Below are 20,023 nucleotides of genomic sequence, written 5' to 3'. Positions count from 1 at the left end.
TTTTGATAAGAGTGCTGCATTTTTTGTGTAGTGGCATGAGCTCCAAGCTGAAAGAAGCACTTGTCAAACTCTCCACATATCCTTCCATCTGTCAAGGGATGCTGTGGTTTAGCACCAGTGGTTCCAGCAATTCACTCATATGTGGGTTTCTGTTCTCCACAGGAGGTTGGATATTCATGGAAACATCATCCATCATAAAGCGACCATCTTTGGCATCTCACCCCCAGTCTGTCCACATGTTGACTGTTTAGCTCCATGCATCATGCACGTGTGTATCAACACGCATCCACATTGTCATGCTCATCTCTCGCTCGGTGCCTGCCTCATAGTTCACTGTTCACTTCTCTCATCTCCTCCCACCCCAACCCTTCAGTCATCCATCCTAGTCTTCTCCTCCTTCTTCATCTAAATTTATATTGTTTTCTTCCATCTCATAGCACGTTGCATATAGAGTTCTGTTGACGTATCAGCTATTTTACAGCTTCAAATGTGACTCATCCAACCAGAAATATATTTGTTTTGTTTTAACTGAAGTGTTTAACAATGCGAAGTGCTTTCAGTTTTTGCACTAATGCCAAACTTATCAATCATTTGATGTGAATAAACTTTTTGGTTTGCGTCCAAGCTCCAGAATGAAAAAGGTTTTGGAAATAATTTAATTTTATCCCAAAAAAAGTTATTTAAGATTACCCGAATCAAGAAATAATATACACAACCATTCAAAAGTTTGGGGTCAGCAAAAAAAGCAAAAAAAAAAAAAAAAATGTTTATTTAGCAAGGACATGTAAAATTCCTCAAAAGTGGCAATAAATAATTTATTTTACTATTTTTTTTTATTTCAAATAAATACTGTTCTTGCTGTGATTGTTTACACAAAAATATGTATCAGCTATTACTATATTTGTTACAGTAATGTAAGTAATGTTTCTTGAGCAGCATATAAGAATGATTTCGGAACGATCATGTGACACTGAAGACTGGCGGTAATGACGCTGAAAATTACACTGGAATAAATTACAATAAAAACACATTGAATTAGAAAACAGGTATTTTAAATTGTAATAATATTTTAGAATATTGCTGTTTTACTGTATTTTTATCTAGTAAGTACTGCTTTGATTGGCATTAGAGACAAAAAAAATCTTACAAACCCCACATTTTTGAATGGTAGAAAAAAAAATGATAGAAGAACAATATTTTCCAAAAAACAAAACAAAACAAAAAAAATCCAGGGACATTAAATTATTATAAATGGTTTCAGTCTGTGCAATACTGAAGTTCAGAGCCTTCTAGGTGGCTGTTGGCACACTGAGTGGCGTCTGAAGTCACAGCGGCGGTAAGCTGTCAGGCCACATGAGTGTCAGGCCCACGAGGCTGAGGACCCATTCTTCTGTGTCTTCAGTTCAGAGCAGGACACTCACACAAGCTCTGAGGAAACAAACAAGCATATGTACACTGATACAGGAACCACCTCATTAGTTTACGTGGTTCTGCTACTATGACAGTTACAGATAACCTGCCTGAAGGCCACAGAAGCACATGGCCACAGGTTTATATACTCTGCTCCGAGCGTAATGTACTGCTTATAATAGACTGTGCTCACAGGTCTGTCCTTGACTGTCATATGCAGTGCTTTAATGATGGACTGATTTATCAGCCGGATTCTGGCTATTTTTAGATTATTGCATTGGCTGATAACAATTTTGGAGGTGCAAGATTTTTTAGAAATACAAAAAAAAGAAAAAAAAAACTTTTATTTAGCAGTTATGCATTAAATTTAGATTACAAAAACTAAGTAAAACATTTATAAAATTACAAAAATGTAGTGAATTAGGTATTTTACTAATAAGAAACTATTTTACATTTTTGCATTATTATTATCGTTATTGGTATTTTTTAAATAAGTATTATTTATGTTTATTATTATTCTTTTTGTACATCTGTATATATATAATTTTTTTTTTTTTTTTTTTTTACTCAATGCAAGCAAACCAGTTATTCAGTTCAAATGAATGAGGATGTAATACGTAAATGTCAATGTAATGAGGAAGGATACAGATCTACAAAACCTTAGTTATTGGATTAGTCCAGACCTAAAAGAAACCCCCAATTTTTAGTGTTAGTCTGTTGGCAAGTTGTGTGATACACGTGCATTTTAAATAGCCATGTGCTTCTAATGCTGCCAGTGCAAAATGCACTTTACCAGTCATTTACTGAGAGTCTGTTCGTGAATCCTTGTGCAGGCTGTGATTGCAGGGCTTTCCAAGACTACATCCAAAACCATGCTGTAGTCCTGGAGGCCAGCAGCCCGCATGTTCACCCTCACAGTGGTGTAGGTAAGCTGAACACAGACCTTGTTAAATGGATTCGGGAAGACAGCTGGGCCACATTGGGCCACTGAGCATGTCCAGACGATCCCAAAGGAGCCACTGTGAACTGAGAGGAGAAAGTGTTGTTGTAGAATAAAGCAAAACACAACAGAATCTCTCTAGATTTGTCTCTAGTGAACAGCCCCATGCTGAAAGAGCTACAGCTGAGCAATAAAACTGTTTGTCTGGAAGCAACAGAAAGACAAATTCTAGTGTACAATAAAACACATCGGCGCTTTTAACCACTAAAGCCAACCGTGTCGGAGGTTTGAAAGATTTTTGTGCACGTCAGCTTTAATGCGCTTAACAAAATAACAAAAGCAGCCAAATGTCAAAAAGTATTCAAAATGTATAATTCAACTTACAATCTACAAAGGAGTGTGAAAATATGTTCAAAATACTCTATTTAATGTCAAAGAGCTTTACAGCAATAGACATTTTTCACTAAATCTGTCATTTTCGGTCACGGTTTGTATGAAGTCATGACTCATGTTTGCATTTTCTTCTGTTTTTATTCCTTCTCACTGGCCATTAATCTAACCTTACAATCAGGATTAGGCATAAAATAATGCTGTGCATGTGAAAACTGGCTGAGAATTGACCAAATAGTTGCAACCTGACTTGGAGAAGACAATAGGAAAATTTGTGGCAGTTTTTCTGGTGATTAAGAGATGATATGATACTTCTTCACCTTACAAAGGATTGATGAAAGCAAAAATGCTATCATATTTTATGAGAGAAAGCAGACACGTTTTTTGGAACCAGCACCTTAATATTAGAAAATAACAAGTATTGGATTTCAGTCAGCAAATACGATGCTAGGCGCTGTTGTAATACTTTTATTCAGCAAGCATTAAATTGATCACAAAAACACAGTAAAGAGAGTAAGAAAATTACAAAATGTTTCAAATAAATGCTGGACTTTAGAACTTAATCAAAGAATCCTGAAAAAAAACTAAGTTCCAAGGATTCCTTTAAAATATTAAAATAAATCAAAAACCACAGAATGTCTCTGATTCATCATGATTCAAGAGTAAATTAAATAAAAATGTTTCTCTGGGAAAAGATAGAAGACCAGAAAGACCAAATCTTGTGTCCAATAAAATATATCAGACATTTTTAACCACTAAAGCCAACAGGGATGCTTCTAGCCCATTTCTAAAAATGCTGCTTTGATATTCAGCTCCAGAGATGAGAGTGAATTCACTCTCCGAAATCTCCTCAAACTCCCATGTGCTTAACCGAGAAGCTGGAATATTCAGAAAAACACAAGGCTTCCTCCCACACACACACCTCTTCTTCAACATCCTCACAATTATCAACACGGTTTGCTGCTCTGAAGATGCTCTAATGATACTCGACTGGGTTTGTTCCTCTGTTTGGCTCACCCACTCTTACTGATATTTGTTTCAGAGAAATGACATCGCCTTTCTGCTGTGTGATCTATCTATCTATCTATCTATCTATCTATCTATCTATCTATCTATCTATCTATCTATCTATCTATCTAATCTATGGAATGCAACTGCCTTAAATAGACTTTTTGTCTCTTTTATTTACTTATTTAAATTTTTTTGCAAACACCTGATCCAGCATCAGATCGATGTTATCTCAAAGCTCCTTTATCCATCAGACCCTAAAAGCTCAAACTGAATGAATAGCAGTGTGTTGATGTTATTTTGTTGTTGTTGTTGTTGTCGTTATGTGGAGAGATTTAGTGCTTAGATTTCGGTGGAAAGGTTGCTACTGTAGCATGTGTTTTATCTTTTTGTCATTCAGGCCTAAACTGGAATTGAAATTCAAGGACTTGCTGAAAATATTTACCCAGCCTCACACTTTTTCAGATCTTTTACGATAGACCTATTGTTTTTCATTTGAGCACCAAATGATTTTTAAGCTATTTTCCATTTGTAGATATTTTTCATAGGGCTCACATAAAATTTAGATTGTAAATTTAGTACTTCAGTTCGAAGATCAATATTTTTGGAAAGTGCATAGTGCCTCATTGATTCACTGACCTTTTGTTGAAAAAGAAGCGAAGAATTCTATTTTTGGTCTTCTGTTTTCTATTTTTCAATTTCAGGCACCATTTGATTGAAGGCCTTCATTATTCTTTCCATGTTAAGCACTGAAATAATGGCAATATCATAATGTCAGGTTATTCCGGCTGTACGTTTCAAAATCTTTTTGCTTCTGAATTGTGCACAACACAGTTTATAAATTATCACCCAGCTGGCCGTCTCCTGTCACCCAGCGAGCCACACGGCAATCTAGATCCAGACTGTATTTTGGTACCTGATGTAGTTGTCATAGCACAATATATTCCCTTTCCCGTAGGTCACTTTATTAAGAAACCGCCTGCCAAGAAAATGAATATGAATGCAAATTCATTCATTTTGTTTGGCTTTTAGTCCAATGTTGACCTTGGTTTCACAATAGAACCTCTTAAACATGCTCTTGAAGGTTATAATAACCTTAGTCGAGTCCACTGGTTAAAATCTGATGCTTACACAATCTCCATGCAGCCCTGCGGGAGACATTAATGCAGGGAAGTCTGCGATGACCTCCTGATCTTCCACCAATGGAAGGATTTTAGATATAAAAACCTTAAGTATGAAGGCAAACAAAGGTCGCATGTGTTCCAGATTGCCCTACGGTTACTCGTTCATGCTTGTGTTAAAATCCACAGGAAACCTTGAATATTGCATAACTGATATGGTGGGAGGAAACATTTAGGAACTGGGGATGTGAACACTGATGTGCAACTGAATGCATGTCTTAAAAAGTCTGAAAGGAACATCAGTGGTTTCTAGTAAGAAAATGCTGTATGAGATCTGAATATATATCCTATTTTTTGCACATTGTGTTTAGAATATATTTACATGTTATTCAAGAAAGGATTCTTCTTGCTGCTTCTCTGAAATGACTTTCTTAGCCTACTAGCTATTGAGTCATTTGCCAGGGGTTTTTAAAGTCAGCATGAAACAGAAATTGTGATAATCTTTTTATTGCTATTCTGATTTAAAAGTGATTGAAACTGCTTTTTGAATGAGAATTTATTTATATGTTTGATAACATATAAAATGAGTCTGTAAAATATGTAACTGCCTTTTAAATTGGTTGTGAAATTCATCATATCTTGGGTCCTTAGCATGAACGTTTTTTTTTTTAAACTCCATTGCCTGGTCAAAAAGACTCCTCAAGAGTGAGTGCCAGTGGTGTTTTGTGAGAAAAGTAGTAGTCCAAAATCTAAAGCAAGATTGCTTTCTGGTTTAAATTGATTCTGTTATGAAAAAAAATCCTTAATTGAATCTCAAATCACATTTACTAGCTGTTTCTGAGTTAAAATTGTTTCTGTACCTTTTCCACAGAAGAAAGTCAGTTCAGAATGACCCAAGGGACAAGGGAAAGTAAATATGACAACATTTTTGATTTATACATTTTCAGTGAACTATCCGTTTAAGATTGACTTTAAGGGTCCAAATCATGTTAAAGGGGGCCTTTCGGCTTTTCAGCTTTAGTGTGTAGTGATGCATTTTGAGCGTAAAAAAAGATCTGCAAGGTTACAAAGCTGAAAGTCTAATCTTGAAATAAGATATAGAAAACATCGATATAAAAAACACAATGTTGCTCATTTAAATAACTCCCACCAACAATATATGTAAAAAAAATAATAATAATAAAATACCACTTTGAAATGTCCTGTTAAATCTTTGCTTGCAAATGTCCTGCAAGATCCTCTTGTTTGTAAAAATTCTCAGTGTCTAAATCAGACACAATTGACATCATCATTAATATGAGCAGATGAAACTGCTGGGCCAGCTAACCAATCAGAGCGCATTTTGATATAAGGAAGGAGGGGTTTCATCAGAACGGTAACTAAACAGGTCAACTGGGAAGAGAGGTATGGCAATAATGTAAAAAAAATTAAAAATAACACATTTATGGAACAATCAAGCATGAAAACCTATTCAAGTAAACCCCAAAAAACGAATCAAACCTTACAGTGCATAACAGGACCCCTTCAACTACATGTAGAACTGTAGTTTAATAATAGAAACACTGCTTTGTCTGAGAGCTCTCTGTCATGCCACTCAGAACATAAGGAGCGTCTGTGGTCACTATAACCCCTCGGACCCTGACCGTGTCATTCTGATCATCATTACAGCCAGAGGAAATTACTCTGACAGAGACGAGTTCAGCCAGGGTGTTATGAAATGATGACTGAGGCTGTCTCATGAGGATGTGTTTGTGGGTGGGTGGATCATCTCTCTTCAGACACTATGTCTGTCATGAGTCTCCCTGTCACTTGTATCTCCCAGCATTCCACACACCAGGTGCACTCACCATCCCGTTGCCATGCCAACGGCACTTGTTTCTTCTCGTTTTCTTCCCCCGGGGATGAAAAGTCAAAGGCGGCTATTCATCTCCCCCCTCTGGCAGTCATATTCCTACAAACTCATCATAGGTCTATTAGCGCTGGACTCGTAATGACTGGAGGGGCCACGTTTCAGCACGCATTTGCTGAACGGTTTTTCTAGTGTCAGTTTTAGGGTTGGGAATCATGAGCTTCAGTTTTTACTGAAATGCTGGTTTCTGAATGTGTGCATTCGTCCTCTGAAAAGAACACTGAAAAAAATCTGGCTTTCATTTGTGAATGATTTGCTTGCTTGAGTTTCATCTTTTAAACGAATTAAATCTCAGTGAATTCAAGGCCATTACTTTGCATCTAACTTGAAAATCAAACTGGATTTGTTATTGTATTGCGTTTACACAAGGCTTGTGACAATTAATTCAGGGTCACATCTGATTGGTTCATATGACGGTATGTAAAGTTATTTGTTTGTAGTGATTGTGTTGAGTTTGGTTGAGGGTTTACGGTAATAACTACATTCAATAACTAAATAATATTTTTTAGTATGGCTGCCCCCTAATAATCGACTAATCGTTAGTTGACCAGTAGAGGCTTGGTCGACCAACACTTTATTAGTCACTTAGTCGCAGAATAAAAAAAATAATCCACATGTGAAGTAACGCAGTTCATGAGAGACAGATGGTTAACGGGTGGTCTATGTGGTAATACAGTACATAAAGCAGGACATCCAATCATTCATCGACCTCAAATATGGCTTATCATCTGAAATATATAACATTAAAATTTATTCATTTAGCTGACGCATTTATCCAAAGCGACTTACAATTGCTATATATGTCAGAGGTCGCACACCTCTGGAGCAACTAGGGGTTAAGTGTCTTGCTCAGGGACACATTGGTGTCTCACAGTGGATTCAAACCCGGGTCTCTCACACCAAAGGCATGTGCCTTATCCACTGCGCCAACACCACACCAAACAGATCAACCTTACCCACCCTGGGTTCAAACCCAAGACCTCACAGTTTCGGAACCAGCGCCTTAGCTGAGTGCGCCACATTAGTTGACATATAAATTATAGCAACTTTACATGGTCGCTCAATCTGATGTTAACATGGAGAAATGTGCACTATTCTTTGTCTTTGCAGAGCGTGCAGCTGAATAGTAGCTCACTACAGGACAGATAGAGGGGCCAGTGCACTCACTTGCTCATAAAATATTCATTTTTATATTCTGTCAAAAAGATAAGAGTAATACATCTTTCGAATCTGTAAAGGCTCTACATTTGTTTGTCTGCACTCAGAATGACAACAAAACATTGCAACTTTTGTAAAATAGTGAAAGCAACCAGGATCCACTTTCTGCCATCTCTGTCTCGGTGAACTTGAGCACAAGACTCAGTGTTTGCCTTACAGACATTAAAAATATATCTATAGAGAGTGAAATGTCTACTTTCAAATGAACCAATTCAAATGCAAAACAAATATTCTCAGATTATGTAATCTGTATGAAACGAGGTGCATCTACTGTGGTGATGACGAGTCAGTGTCATCTCTTAAACCTATAACAAAGAAAGCACTAGTTTGTCAAATTATTTAAATATTAATGCAGCCTCCTTACTGTTTTTCACTGACACATTCATAATCATTACTTCTGGCGGTGCGCTGTGGCAAGCTTTATGCGTGTGCTTGAGCGCTTATTAGGCTGTGCAGGCAATTAAAGTCTTGTTATACTGATTTAAATGGCTTATTAATAAACGTGCGATTAGTCGACTAATGCATAAAAAGAACAACTACTAGTCAACCAGAAAAATCATTAGTCGAGGGCAGCCCTTTTATTTAGTAAATGTTAGTATTATTTATCCTATTAAAGTATTTCAAATGTATTTATTTTAATAATTTTGTAATTTAATTTTGCCATTTTTATAATGACAAAAGTTTTTTTTTAGTTGTTGTAATGTGCTTTTGTTGTTTTTATAACGAACAAATAAGTTTAGTTTAGTTTAGTTAACATTTTTGTCATTTTATGTTCTTTTATAGCAAGAGAGAGAGTCTAAGTGTTATTTTAGTATTCATTATATATTTTATAGTATTTATTCATATTTTAATATTTAGAAATAATTTTTATTTTTGTATTTAAATTTTTGTTTAAGTTTTTAGCAATTTTGTTATTTGCTTTTGTTTTCTTTCATTTTTTTTAAGTCATTTTTGTTTATTTTAGTAATTTTAGTACTTCAAATCTGTTTCACCTAGTTGCCAAAGCTAATTTTTCTCATATTTGTTTAGGTTACAGTTTTATTTAAATTACCAAAAAAAAAAATTTTTTAATCGTTTTAGAAGTGTTTTGGTTCATAGTATAAAGTTAGGCCCGAAAGACAGTATCTTAGAAGGCAGCCATCATGCAAACTAACTTTTAGAGCCTTTATCATGAAGAATGCACTTATGCCTTTCAAATGCTGCTTGCATAGACAGCTCACTAGATTTCGGAACAAAACTCTGGTGTTTGTAGAAGCAATTTGCTCTTGTTTTTGTTTAGTATATATTTAGAACCAAATTACTTCCTCCAAAGCACCAAAGGCTCATTAATGGAATCATTAGGGACCCGTAAGTTGCTTGAAAATCATTAAGAAATCAGTAAGTGGAATTGGAAATTGAAATGGAACCATTACATTCCTTTTGATTCCCATCCCTGGTTTTATTGATCTGTTAATGTGTCCATGTGTCTGTTCTGTTTCTGCTTTCTGCTCTACGTATTCTCTCAGTTGCTTTGCTAGTTAGCGAGGTGAGTATATTTTCAGCATATTTTCATTTTTAGGTGACCTACTCCTTTAAACATTATAATGCATGTAAGGATATCATCTAATAATTATCTGTGGAAGTCCTTATACAACTGTCAGTATATAAATTGTAACTAAATATAATTTAAACAATATACTGTATGTCTTAGAAAGCAGGAGTAAGATTTCAGCCAACTAATATAAAAAACAATCTAAAGCAAATAACTTAGGAGTAAAAAGATTTGTATACCCATATATTCATTTTGTTAATTAAACTCTGCCTTTGACCAAAGCTTTTAAGGGGTCATTAACTGAAAAATCTAAATTCCCTTTATCTTTTGATTTATATGATGTCATTGTGCTATAAAATCATTCTGTAAGTTTCAGAACTCAAAGCTTTGTAGTTAGTCTAAAAATAGAACATAATGAAGCCAGTTTGCTAAAACGACAGATTTTGTAATGTGCCACTTTATGACATAATAGTGTGGCTAAGCACTGCCTCCGCAGAAGATCAACGCCGACTTCTACAGCGCTGCCTGTTTAGCCCCTCCCACCAATTTGTGCACATAGTAGGTAAATGACACTAACTGCAAATGCAGTTCTATGCAGAAATCAAATTATAAATATTATAATTTGACAATATTTGCTGAACTTAATTTTTTTTGAAGTGCCAGCAGTGTTGGGTAAGTTACTTTCAAAAAGTAATTAATTACTTCCACTTTTTATCTACTTATCTACTGTATCTTAGTATATTCCATTATTTTCTCTATCAGAAAATACTACATGTCAACATGCCGCATGCAGAGGGTAAAAGACGCTACATTCAATGTTACCTTTTAGATAATACATTTATATTTCAAGATCAGTGTTGATTTAAAACTGCTGAAAATATTTACATTATGTAACGCAAGTACTTTAGAAGTAACTGTAATTAAATTACATAAAGATGAGCAGTAATCCCTTACTTTCATTTTTCAGTGGATAAGTAATTTAATTTAATTTAATCAACACTGAGTGCCAGACACATAAATAAGAACTTGGTACTTTGTTCACTTCATTTTACCGCTGATTTGTTTTTATGCATTTTTAACCTAAATCACAGAAACAGTGAAGGATGTAGGCTCAAAAATGCACATCTGTTAGCCAATCATAGCAGTGGGTGTTTACTTCTGAGTCTACAATCTGCCCCACACCTATTCAAACTGAGCGTTCTGACGAGGTGGGTCAAAACTATTGATTTTTGATGCGAAAATCTTGAGATCTCAGATAATATAAAAGAAAAGGCAGTTCATGACCCCTTTCATTTCTGAACAGATAATCTAAGCAGTGAATCCTTTGTAGGAACTCAATAATGTGACCACACCCCTCCAATGTTTTGTAGATAAGAGACTAATAAAAAAGAAAGTAAATCAGCCAATCAGACTGGTTCTTTCTTCTTATTTGTGTAACAAATTAAGAAAAAAATATTGTTTGCAAATTTGACTAAGAGATCTTGCCTTAGGCCTGCTTCAAAATGCGGGCAAGCAATTGAGTTAGTATAAGTGTAGCCCCTCTGGTTCTGCGCTCCTCATTCTTGCTCCAAGCAGGATTCGAAACAGTGTTTCTAGCATCCAGTAAATCTGTATCTAAGGGATAGCTCATAAACCTACGAATGTAAAAATGAACTTAACCACGCATGTCAACCCTAGAAAAGATTTCAGTTTAACTAATATATTTTTCAATAAGGCAATATATATGATGACTCTATGACTAACGTGTCAGATTTAAAACTATTATATAGTATATGTATGAACAAAAATAGATTTTGTAATAGCAAAACACTAGAGATTGGTTAGAGAATCTGTATAATGACAGCACACTTGAAAGTTTACATATCAGACTGCATATATTTAAGCACTTTTATGGCTTCTTAAGGCAGAGAAAATGATGTCTTTCCTCACAGTCTGTTGGTTTCAAAAGCTTCTCTTCTCTGTCCAGAGCTCCAGAGCAGATATCCAGCAGGACACTGGATCTCTCTCTCCGCAGACCGGGCTTTATATTGAAGATAATCTCCACTGACCCAGAACCAATGGCCAGCCATAAAGTGCAGACCAGTCCACACATAAGCTGTCTGGGATGTTAGAGTCTTATTTATCATCTCTTCCATATATATTTGAGAACTTAAGCTCACCAAGTCAGTGTAGTTCTGCCTGCATTAGTTCAGAGATTCATCCCATGTTTTATTCTGATGCACCAGAATGGGCTCAAAGAGCTCCATACAGTAGAATGGCAAATAATACATGCACATAGCATTGTACAGTTTAGCAGTATATCTGTTAAAACAGCCACACTTTTCAGCGAGACCGCTTGGTTCCCCATTGACCCAATAGTCAATGTTTTGATCCTCGCCTCCAGACCAGCTCCATAGGTTTTTACAAATCATGTGCAGTCCAATCCAAAAATATCCACAATTGTTTTCTGGATTAGTGGAAATCTGTTGTGCCTCTTCTTCATTGATAATGGACAGGTCATAATGGTGCTTTCTGCAGTATTTCTGCGTATCTCCCAAGGTCAAACTTTCTTTCACAAGGAAGTGTTTTCTATACAGACTAAAGCTCAGTCCAGAGAGACTCAAAAAAAGGAAAACAGTGACTGTAGCCTTCATTTTTTGTACAGTTAATCTACACTGTGCCACCTTTGCATTTGCTCAGTGATAAAGGGCTATTTTTTGTATATATGATACAATAAAGCAAACAGGAAGGCACTGACTAGTCAGACGGTCAGACTCTTCAAGTTTTTAAGTAGCTAATGTCTAAACCAAATGTGCTGCAAAGAAAACAAACTAAAATAAGTAAAGCCTTGCCAGCCTCTTGGTTCCATTCATAGTAACATGATTTCAAGTCCATAATACAATCCATCAAAGAGCATATTATAAGGAGCAATCTATATTCTTGATATTTGTTGTAACCAATGGGATTTTTTTTCCATGTAAACATTGTTTGGCCTGTCATAATCTAAAAAAAAAGTGAATAAATTTTCACACTTGTTTGATTGGGTTCCCTCGTCTACTTTCAGGACCTGTGCGAAAGTCTTATTATGTTTTGGCTCATAATTATGCTGAAATATAGAAAATTGTAAAGGGTTCACAAACTTTCAAGTGGCACTGTATATATATATATAGTGAAGTGAAGTGACATTCAGCCAAGTATGGTGACCCATACTCAGAATTTGTGCTCTGCGTTTAACCCATCCGAAATGCACACACACACACACACACACACTGTGAGCACACACCCGGAGCAGTGGGCAGCCATTTATGCTGCGGCGCCCGGGGAGCAGTTGGGGGTTCGATGCCTTGCTCAAGGGCACCTAAGTCGTGGTATTGAAGGTGGAGAGAGAGCTGTTCATGCACCCACAATTCCGTCCGGCCCGAGACTAGAACTCACAACCCTTCGATTGGGAGTCCAACCCTCTAACCATTAGGCCACGACTTCCCCCGTTATATTCCCCCGTGTATGTGTGTGTGTGTGTGTGTGTGTGTGTGTGTGTGTGTGTGTGTGTGTGTGTGTGTGTGTGTGTGTGTGTGTGTGTGTGTGTGTGTGTGTGTGTGTGTGTGTGTGTGTGTGTGTGTGTGTGTGTGTGTGTGTGTGTGTGTGTGTGTGTGTGTGTGTGTATATATATATATATATATATATATATATATATATATATATATATATATATATATATATATATATATATATATACACACACACATACATACACCCTATGTAACTAAGTAATTGTTTGCTATGATGTTACTTTATTGCATCAACTTTGCATAGATAATAGCACAAAAGACTATTTCACAAAAATAAATATATAAGCAAGCCAATAAAAAAACAATATGAGTGAGCATGACCCGTGACTCTACTAAAAGAGTTCACACTTCAAGCCCCCATAGTTTCAAACCAAAACTATGCCCTTGGCCATGACATCTCTCTGTTTTTCAGACTCCAATTCTTCTGTTGCTGATTTCACTTCAAAATTCATTTGTTGGACCCTTTAGCTGTGATGATAATCGTGTTTGTGCTTTGGCTTTCTTTTGATCCAAACATTCTTCAATACAAAAAAGAATATGAAAACCACCGTTTCATCTCACAGGTTTTCCATCCTTTTATCTGTTTGCAGTTCTGAACTGAGTAAATACTGGACGTAATGTTTGTCTCACAGCAGCATTTCTGTTGTGTCCTTTCTTCATACACTTCAATCCCAGGCAGAACATTGTCGCATTCACCCTGTCATGTTCTTTCTCCTGCATTTATTATTTATTCCAAATCTCCACAGAACTGTAATGTTCTTGTATTACAACTATGGCACTATTTTTTTAGCTTTCCAGTGAGGACAAAGGTCAGACTGTAGCTCAGTGTGACTTCACTAAGGCTCTGTTCCAAAATAAACTGCCTTGCTGTCTACTACCTACAGTACGTACTGTACCACAGTTTCCACAAAAATATTAAGCAGCATAACTGTTTTCATCATTGAAATTAATTAGCATTATATGTTTTATATAAAATTAACATATTATAATGATTTCTGGAGGATCACGTGACAGTGAAGTATCACAGGAATAAATTACATTTTCAAAAGTGATTATTAATTGTAAAATATTGCTTTAATTCACAATATTGCTGTTTTTACTGTCTTTTGAATCAAATAAATGCAGCTTTGGTGAGCATACGAGACTTTCAAAAATGAAAAAAAAATGCTCCTATTTCAACTTTTGAATGGTAATGTATGTTGCTTTTTATTTTGTTAGAACGCACTGCTACGATTAAATGACGGTCAAAAAGATGTTTTTACAGCATCAGTCAGCAGGTTCTAACAAGGCAATGCTATCCAAAACCCAGTCTCAAACAAACACTAGCGCTGCAGGCAATCGAGGTCTTGCAGTGTTTAATGCTATATGAAAAGTGACGGTTTAACTCTTGTGGTTCTTTGCCAGATCTAATAAACCCGGCAGCAGCCCTAAAGGTCAGACCCCAGACGAGAGCAGCCGCCGGACAGACGCTAACTCCTCCGTCTCAGACCTGGCCAACTCCGTCACCAGTGATATGCTGATGGTAACATGAACTTTTGCTTGTGTATATTCTCTATTGAAGCTCATGAGTAAAACTATTTTTAAAAAAGTATTTTCAAAGATCTTTATCACAATTGCCAGATTATATCATGTAATTCTCCTAATTCTGTGTTATGGATTTTTTTTTTACTATTTCTCTGAGTTCTGAATTTGTATCTCTGGGTCATAAAATCATGATTGCAAGTTTACATTTTGAAATTCAGACTTTTCTTTCTTTCACAATTTTGACAACTTTTTTTTCTCACAGTTGCATGTTTTTTCTAATAATTCTGACTTTTCATTTCAGAATTGCTAGTTTACTGTACATCTCGCATGTCAGACTTTTTTGCTCAATTGCCAGTTCATGTCATAATTGCAAGTTATAAGTTTACATGTTTTTCTACATATTCTGAGCTTACATTTTGCAATTCTTTTACTTTTTTCTCTGAATTTCTATCTCAGAACTTTGACTTTTTGTGATTACATAAAAAAAAAAATGACTTTATCTCTTATTTTCCAACTTTTTTGCAACTTTATATCTCACAATTTGCGAGTTAAACATCTCAGGATTGTGAGAAATAGTTTTTTTTTTTAGTTTTTTTGTGATGGCAATGAGCTTCCATAGTTTTCTCTTGTTTTGCTTCTCTGACGTGGCCCTAGTTTTGATGGGAACCCTTTAAACACAGGGATGCATCATGTGTAATTGGTGCTCTCCCTTAATGCATTCAGTCACTCACACAGAGATGTGTCAAAGGGAACTTACCTCCAGAGAAACCCCATAATTAGAACTGGTACAGTGTGCTGCTGGGACGTGGACAACGGCCTTCACAGGATCTGCATGTCAGTATGTGGGTTGTAAGGCGTTTTTAAAGAGATGTGATGAGGGCTAATGATGGTGCTTCCTCTTTAAGAGGGTGCCAGAAGCTCTTGTAAGCACCAGTCTCTCGCAGCTCTGAGTCCCACTGAGGGGGATCCAGGCATCAGGGCATGGCATGTCAAATTAAGCCCAACTTTTAGCCAAGGTCCTGACACGGATGGGAGTTCATTAATTCGATATGCTGCTGCTTGTCAGACCACTTTAAGTGATGGATCACTAAGGTGTTTGTAAAGACCACCAACCGGTTCCCAACTTTTCGCCCTTCAACGCGTACTAATGTGAACGCAACAGCTTTTCACAACTTGTTAGAGAGCATCCTGGCAACTTGTTTGTCTCATATTTGACAAATGCTGTGTTTTGTTAGTCATGTTTAGGCAGCAGGGGAGTCTGTTCCATTAGTTTGCCTGATTCAAAACAGTAGTTACTCACATAACAATATTGAGAAGCACGAGACTTGACTCATTTGATTACAGTAGAGCATGTTGTTAAGATAATTTGAGGATATTCTCATGAGAAAACAATAAAAAAAAAAATCTTGTTTTACTTTTTTATATTTTGGTATTTAAACTGATAACTTGAGTGCTTTTGATCAATTCACTAAAAGCATCGGTACATCAGAATCATCTGTTCTTGAATCAGATTCAGTGTTATTTTGTTCTCTTTTGAATACTAGTATTTATAAATTTTTTGAATAACTTTTACTTTTGTATTTTCAGTTTTATTTTTAGTTGTTTAAGTGGTTTTGTCATATGCTTCTGTTTTATTCATTTTTATGTTTCTGTTTGGCTTTTATTTCAGTTTTAGTAATCTTAGAACTTTAGATTTCAGTCTTTGATGTTTTATTTACCTTGGTTTTTTTATAGTTGATCTCAAATATGGCAATAATTTTTTATTAGGGTTTTTGGTTTTAAAATAATAACTTTTGACACAAGAATTAGTTCATAACAGTCCACTGTTCATGTATCAGAATCAGTGATATTTCAGTATTATTTTTAAAATACTTGCATTTATTAATATTTTAAATTAGCTTCTTAAGTCAAACCTAATTTATTTCATTCAGTTGCCAAGGCTACTTTAATATTTAACAAAAAGTTTTTATTGAATATTTGTATTTTTATTTTTTGTTTTCTTTCAACTTAATGGAAACTATTTTAAAAGTTTTAGTTTTGATTAACAATGAGAATACTGTTTTTTGTTTTGTTTTGTTGTTGTTTTTCCCGTACAACCAGTAAAGATGAAGATGCGATATAAATTTGTGGATGTTTATGTTTATTAATTGTATTATTTAGCAGTAGCTGGTATTTAATATCAACACATTTAAGTTGAATATTATATATTTAACCTTTTGTTAATAATTATTAAATGAGGAGTGATTAAGCTTTTTAATGACAATCCTGTCCACTTTGGTTTGTAAGTTGTCCCCAGGCTCTGAGGAAGAGGAACACGAAGGACCCGTGTGCGAGAAGCTGGGACGCATCCAGTTCAGCGTGGGATACAACTTTCAGGACTCCACACTGACAGTGAAAATCCTGAAGGGTCAGGATCTACCTGCGAAAGATTTCTCCGGCACTTCAGATCCATTTGTCAAACTCTACCTTCTGCCAGACAAGAAGCACAAACTTGAGACCAAGGTCAAAAGAAAGAACCTCAACCCTCACTGGAACGAGACCTTCCTGTTTGAAGGTCACTATGTTTTGATATCTCAGCTATTATTATATGTTTGGAGTCTATTGGACTTTTGCAGTTCAAAGGTGGTTCCCCAAATGTAGCCGGACATCTGACTCATTAAATCATGTACGTGTAATATGATTTAACTCACTTTGAAAGGAAAAATGTTAATATTTTTTTAATAAGTCTTTTATAAAGGGATTTATTTGACAAAAAAATACAGTACAAACAGTAATATTGTGAAATCATAATATTGTATTACATCATATATATTGTGTAACAAATGTAAATTAAATCATCAATTGTAAATTAGTTATTCGTCACAAGTGCTCATATCAACCCAGCACCTTCTAAACAGGAAACGTTTCCCAGTGGAAACAAAAGTATGCAATTTTGTATGCAGTGTGCATCAATCGGTCAATAAAGGGGGCCGGTCCAAAGTATTTTGGTACCCAATATTGAGCTTTATGAGTTGAGCTGAGTGAGTTAAAATGATCCTCCTCTCATCTCTCTCTCCCAGGGTTCCCGTTTGAGAAGGTGGTCCAGCGCACGCTCTACCTGCAAGTGCTAGATTATGACCGCTTTAGCAGGAATGACCCTATAGGGGAGGTGTCCATCCCCCTGAACAAGATCGATCTGGCCCACGTGCAGACCTTCTGGAAGGAGCTGAAACCCTGCAGCGATGGCAGTGTGAGTGGATCTGTGTGTTTCTACTAAATTACCATTTCTGTCATTACGAAAGTTGAAGAGAGGAAGGAGCCAAAGCAGGAGCAACAGACGCCAATAATAGTCAAAGAAAAGCATCCAAAGAGATGAAGTGACTGAAAGTGGTTGGCTTGGGACAGGAACAATACAACTTTAATTGTGCAGTGGGTAGAGTACGACGTGCAGAGCCTCGAGTAATGATGCTGTCAAATGTTTTAGCCCTTTTACACAAGAACAAGGGATGCACAAGTGTGTCGTTAGCATAAAGAGTTTTTGAGGTTCTTCAGGTAGGTTTTCTGGCATGAGGCATACTAAAGATCTCCCATGGCACACTCATCACCTGTTCTGTGCTTAGCGTTTGAAGCTGTAGGGTTTGGACTGAAACTTGATAGTTCATTGAAATGATCCTGTGGTGTGACAAATGAATTGTTAAAAGTATAAATATTACATGAAGCCACGGTTAATATGAGGTGATTAGAACTGCATTTGTGATCATTGTGGAAGGAATGGAAGAATTGTGTAGCAGACAGTTTTAGTAACAATCAATATATGCTTCACATATACAGTATTATGACACAGATACATTAATTGGCTGACCTTTAAAAAATGTTATTGTGCGTTGTATTTGCTATCATTAACTGGTTGAATATAAAATATATTTATTTATAATATTTATAATATTTATTTTTATTATATATTCACGTACATAATAAATATTACTTCTGAATATAATATTATTTACTCATTTTAGTGTAAACAAGAAAATATAAAAATGAAGAAAAATAATTTGTATAAACAAAAAATATAAAAAAAATATTTGAGCTGTTTTGTGTCTTATTTGTGTCTAAATTGTATGTGTATATAATATATATTTATTGATATCTATCTATCTATCTATCTATCTATCTATCTATCTATATGCATGCAATTACATGCAATTATATTAATATTTATTGAATGCATGTAAATAAAAAGTTGCGAGAACACCATGTAGTGTACATAACAATGTAAAGCTGAATAAAATATATTAAAAAATTAAAATAAAATAATAATATAAATATGTTTTAACAAAATATCAGCATCAACCACTGACTAGTTGAAATATGTTTTTGTAATAATATGCGTTTGCCCCATTATTTCTCACAGAAAAAAATCTGCTTGCGTGATTGACAAGCTTGCGTGACTGAGGTTTAAACAAATGAACCGGTTCAGTACTGATCTTACTGTGTTCTTATCTTCAGGGGAGTCGAGGAGACCTGCTCGTGTCTCTGTGTTACAATCCCACTGCCAACACCATCACTGTGAGCATCATCAAGGCACGCAATCTCAAAGCCATGGACATCGGGGGAACATCTGGTATCAGCATACCTCCATAAAACTCACAAATTAATCATTCAACTTCATGTTATAGTTATATTCCTGTAGATAATCGTGTAGAACATCACACCATCATGGGTTCGATTCCCACAGGACACAATGTATATGTGTTAACCTTAAATATTCTCTAAGTTACTTCACAAAGCATCTGTTTTGAAGTGAATAAATGCAAATGTGATAAAGTTAAATTCCGTGCACTGTGTGCTTATGGGATTTCTGTGGAAATGTCCTTGTCAAGGTGCCATCTGTGCAGTAATCATCTTCAATGTAATTTAGAATTTATTGCAGGAATTCTGATTCCCCGGACCTGAATCGCTGTGGATTATTCCCTGTTTGTGTGCGTTTCAGACCCCTACGTCAAAGTGTGGCTGATGAACAAAGATAAACGAGTGGAGAAGAAGAAGACGGTGGTGATGAAGAGGTGTTTGAACCCCGTGTTTAATGAGTCCTTCCCCTTTGATGTCCCCACTCACGTCCTCAGAGAGACCACCATCATCATCACAGTCATGGATAAGGACAGACTGAGCCGCAATGATGTCATAGGCAAGGTGTGATGTCACAAACTAAATAGAATTATTGGAATATAAGAAATGGAATTTTGGAACAATATAATCTAGTGTTCAAATATTTGGAGTGTTATCTTTTTTGAAAGAAATTAATATTTTTATTTTGCAAGGATATGTTACATTTGTAAAGAATCATTAAATAATCCATAAAAAATTTTTTATCATAGGTTCCAAAAAATATTATGCCTGTTTTTAACATTGATAATGAATCAGCATGTTAGAATGATTTCTGAAGGA

At 35.6% G+C, this 20,023-nt stretch overlaps 1 protein-coding gene across 1 annotated transcript in view; it reads left to right on the top strand.

Annotated features, from left to right (window-relative positions):
• LOC127962501 (synaptotagmin-7) overlaps window positions 1-20,023 on the top strand; it is a 116,761-nt gene that overhangs the window by 93,164 nt on the left and 3,574 nt on the right. Inside the window, exons 6-10 of the mRNA XM_052562088.1 lie at window positions 14,480-14,597; window positions 16,886-17,153; window positions 17,659-17,828; window positions 19,085-19,199; window positions 19,569-19,768. Of these exons, the coding sequence (XP_052418048.1) occupies window positions 14,480-14,597; window positions 16,886-17,153; window positions 17,659-17,828; window positions 19,085-19,199; window positions 19,569-19,768 (871 nt within the window). The remainder of the gene's footprint in view (window positions 1-14,479; window positions 14,598-16,885; window positions 17,154-17,658; window positions 17,829-19,084; window positions 19,200-19,568; window positions 19,769-20,023) is intronic.

The sequence above is a fragment of the Carassius gibelio genome, chromosome B7 (genome assembly GCF_023724105.1).
Source record: "Carassius gibelio isolate Cgi1373 ecotype wild population from Czech Republic chromosome B7, carGib1.2-hapl.c, whole genome shotgun sequence".
In the NCBI taxonomy this organism is placed as follows: domain Eukaryota; kingdom Metazoa; phylum Chordata; class Actinopteri; order Cypriniformes; family Cyprinidae; genus Carassius; species Carassius gibelio.
Note: the sequence above shows the minus strand (reverse complement) of the source record. Positions and strands in the feature narration are given on the sequence as shown.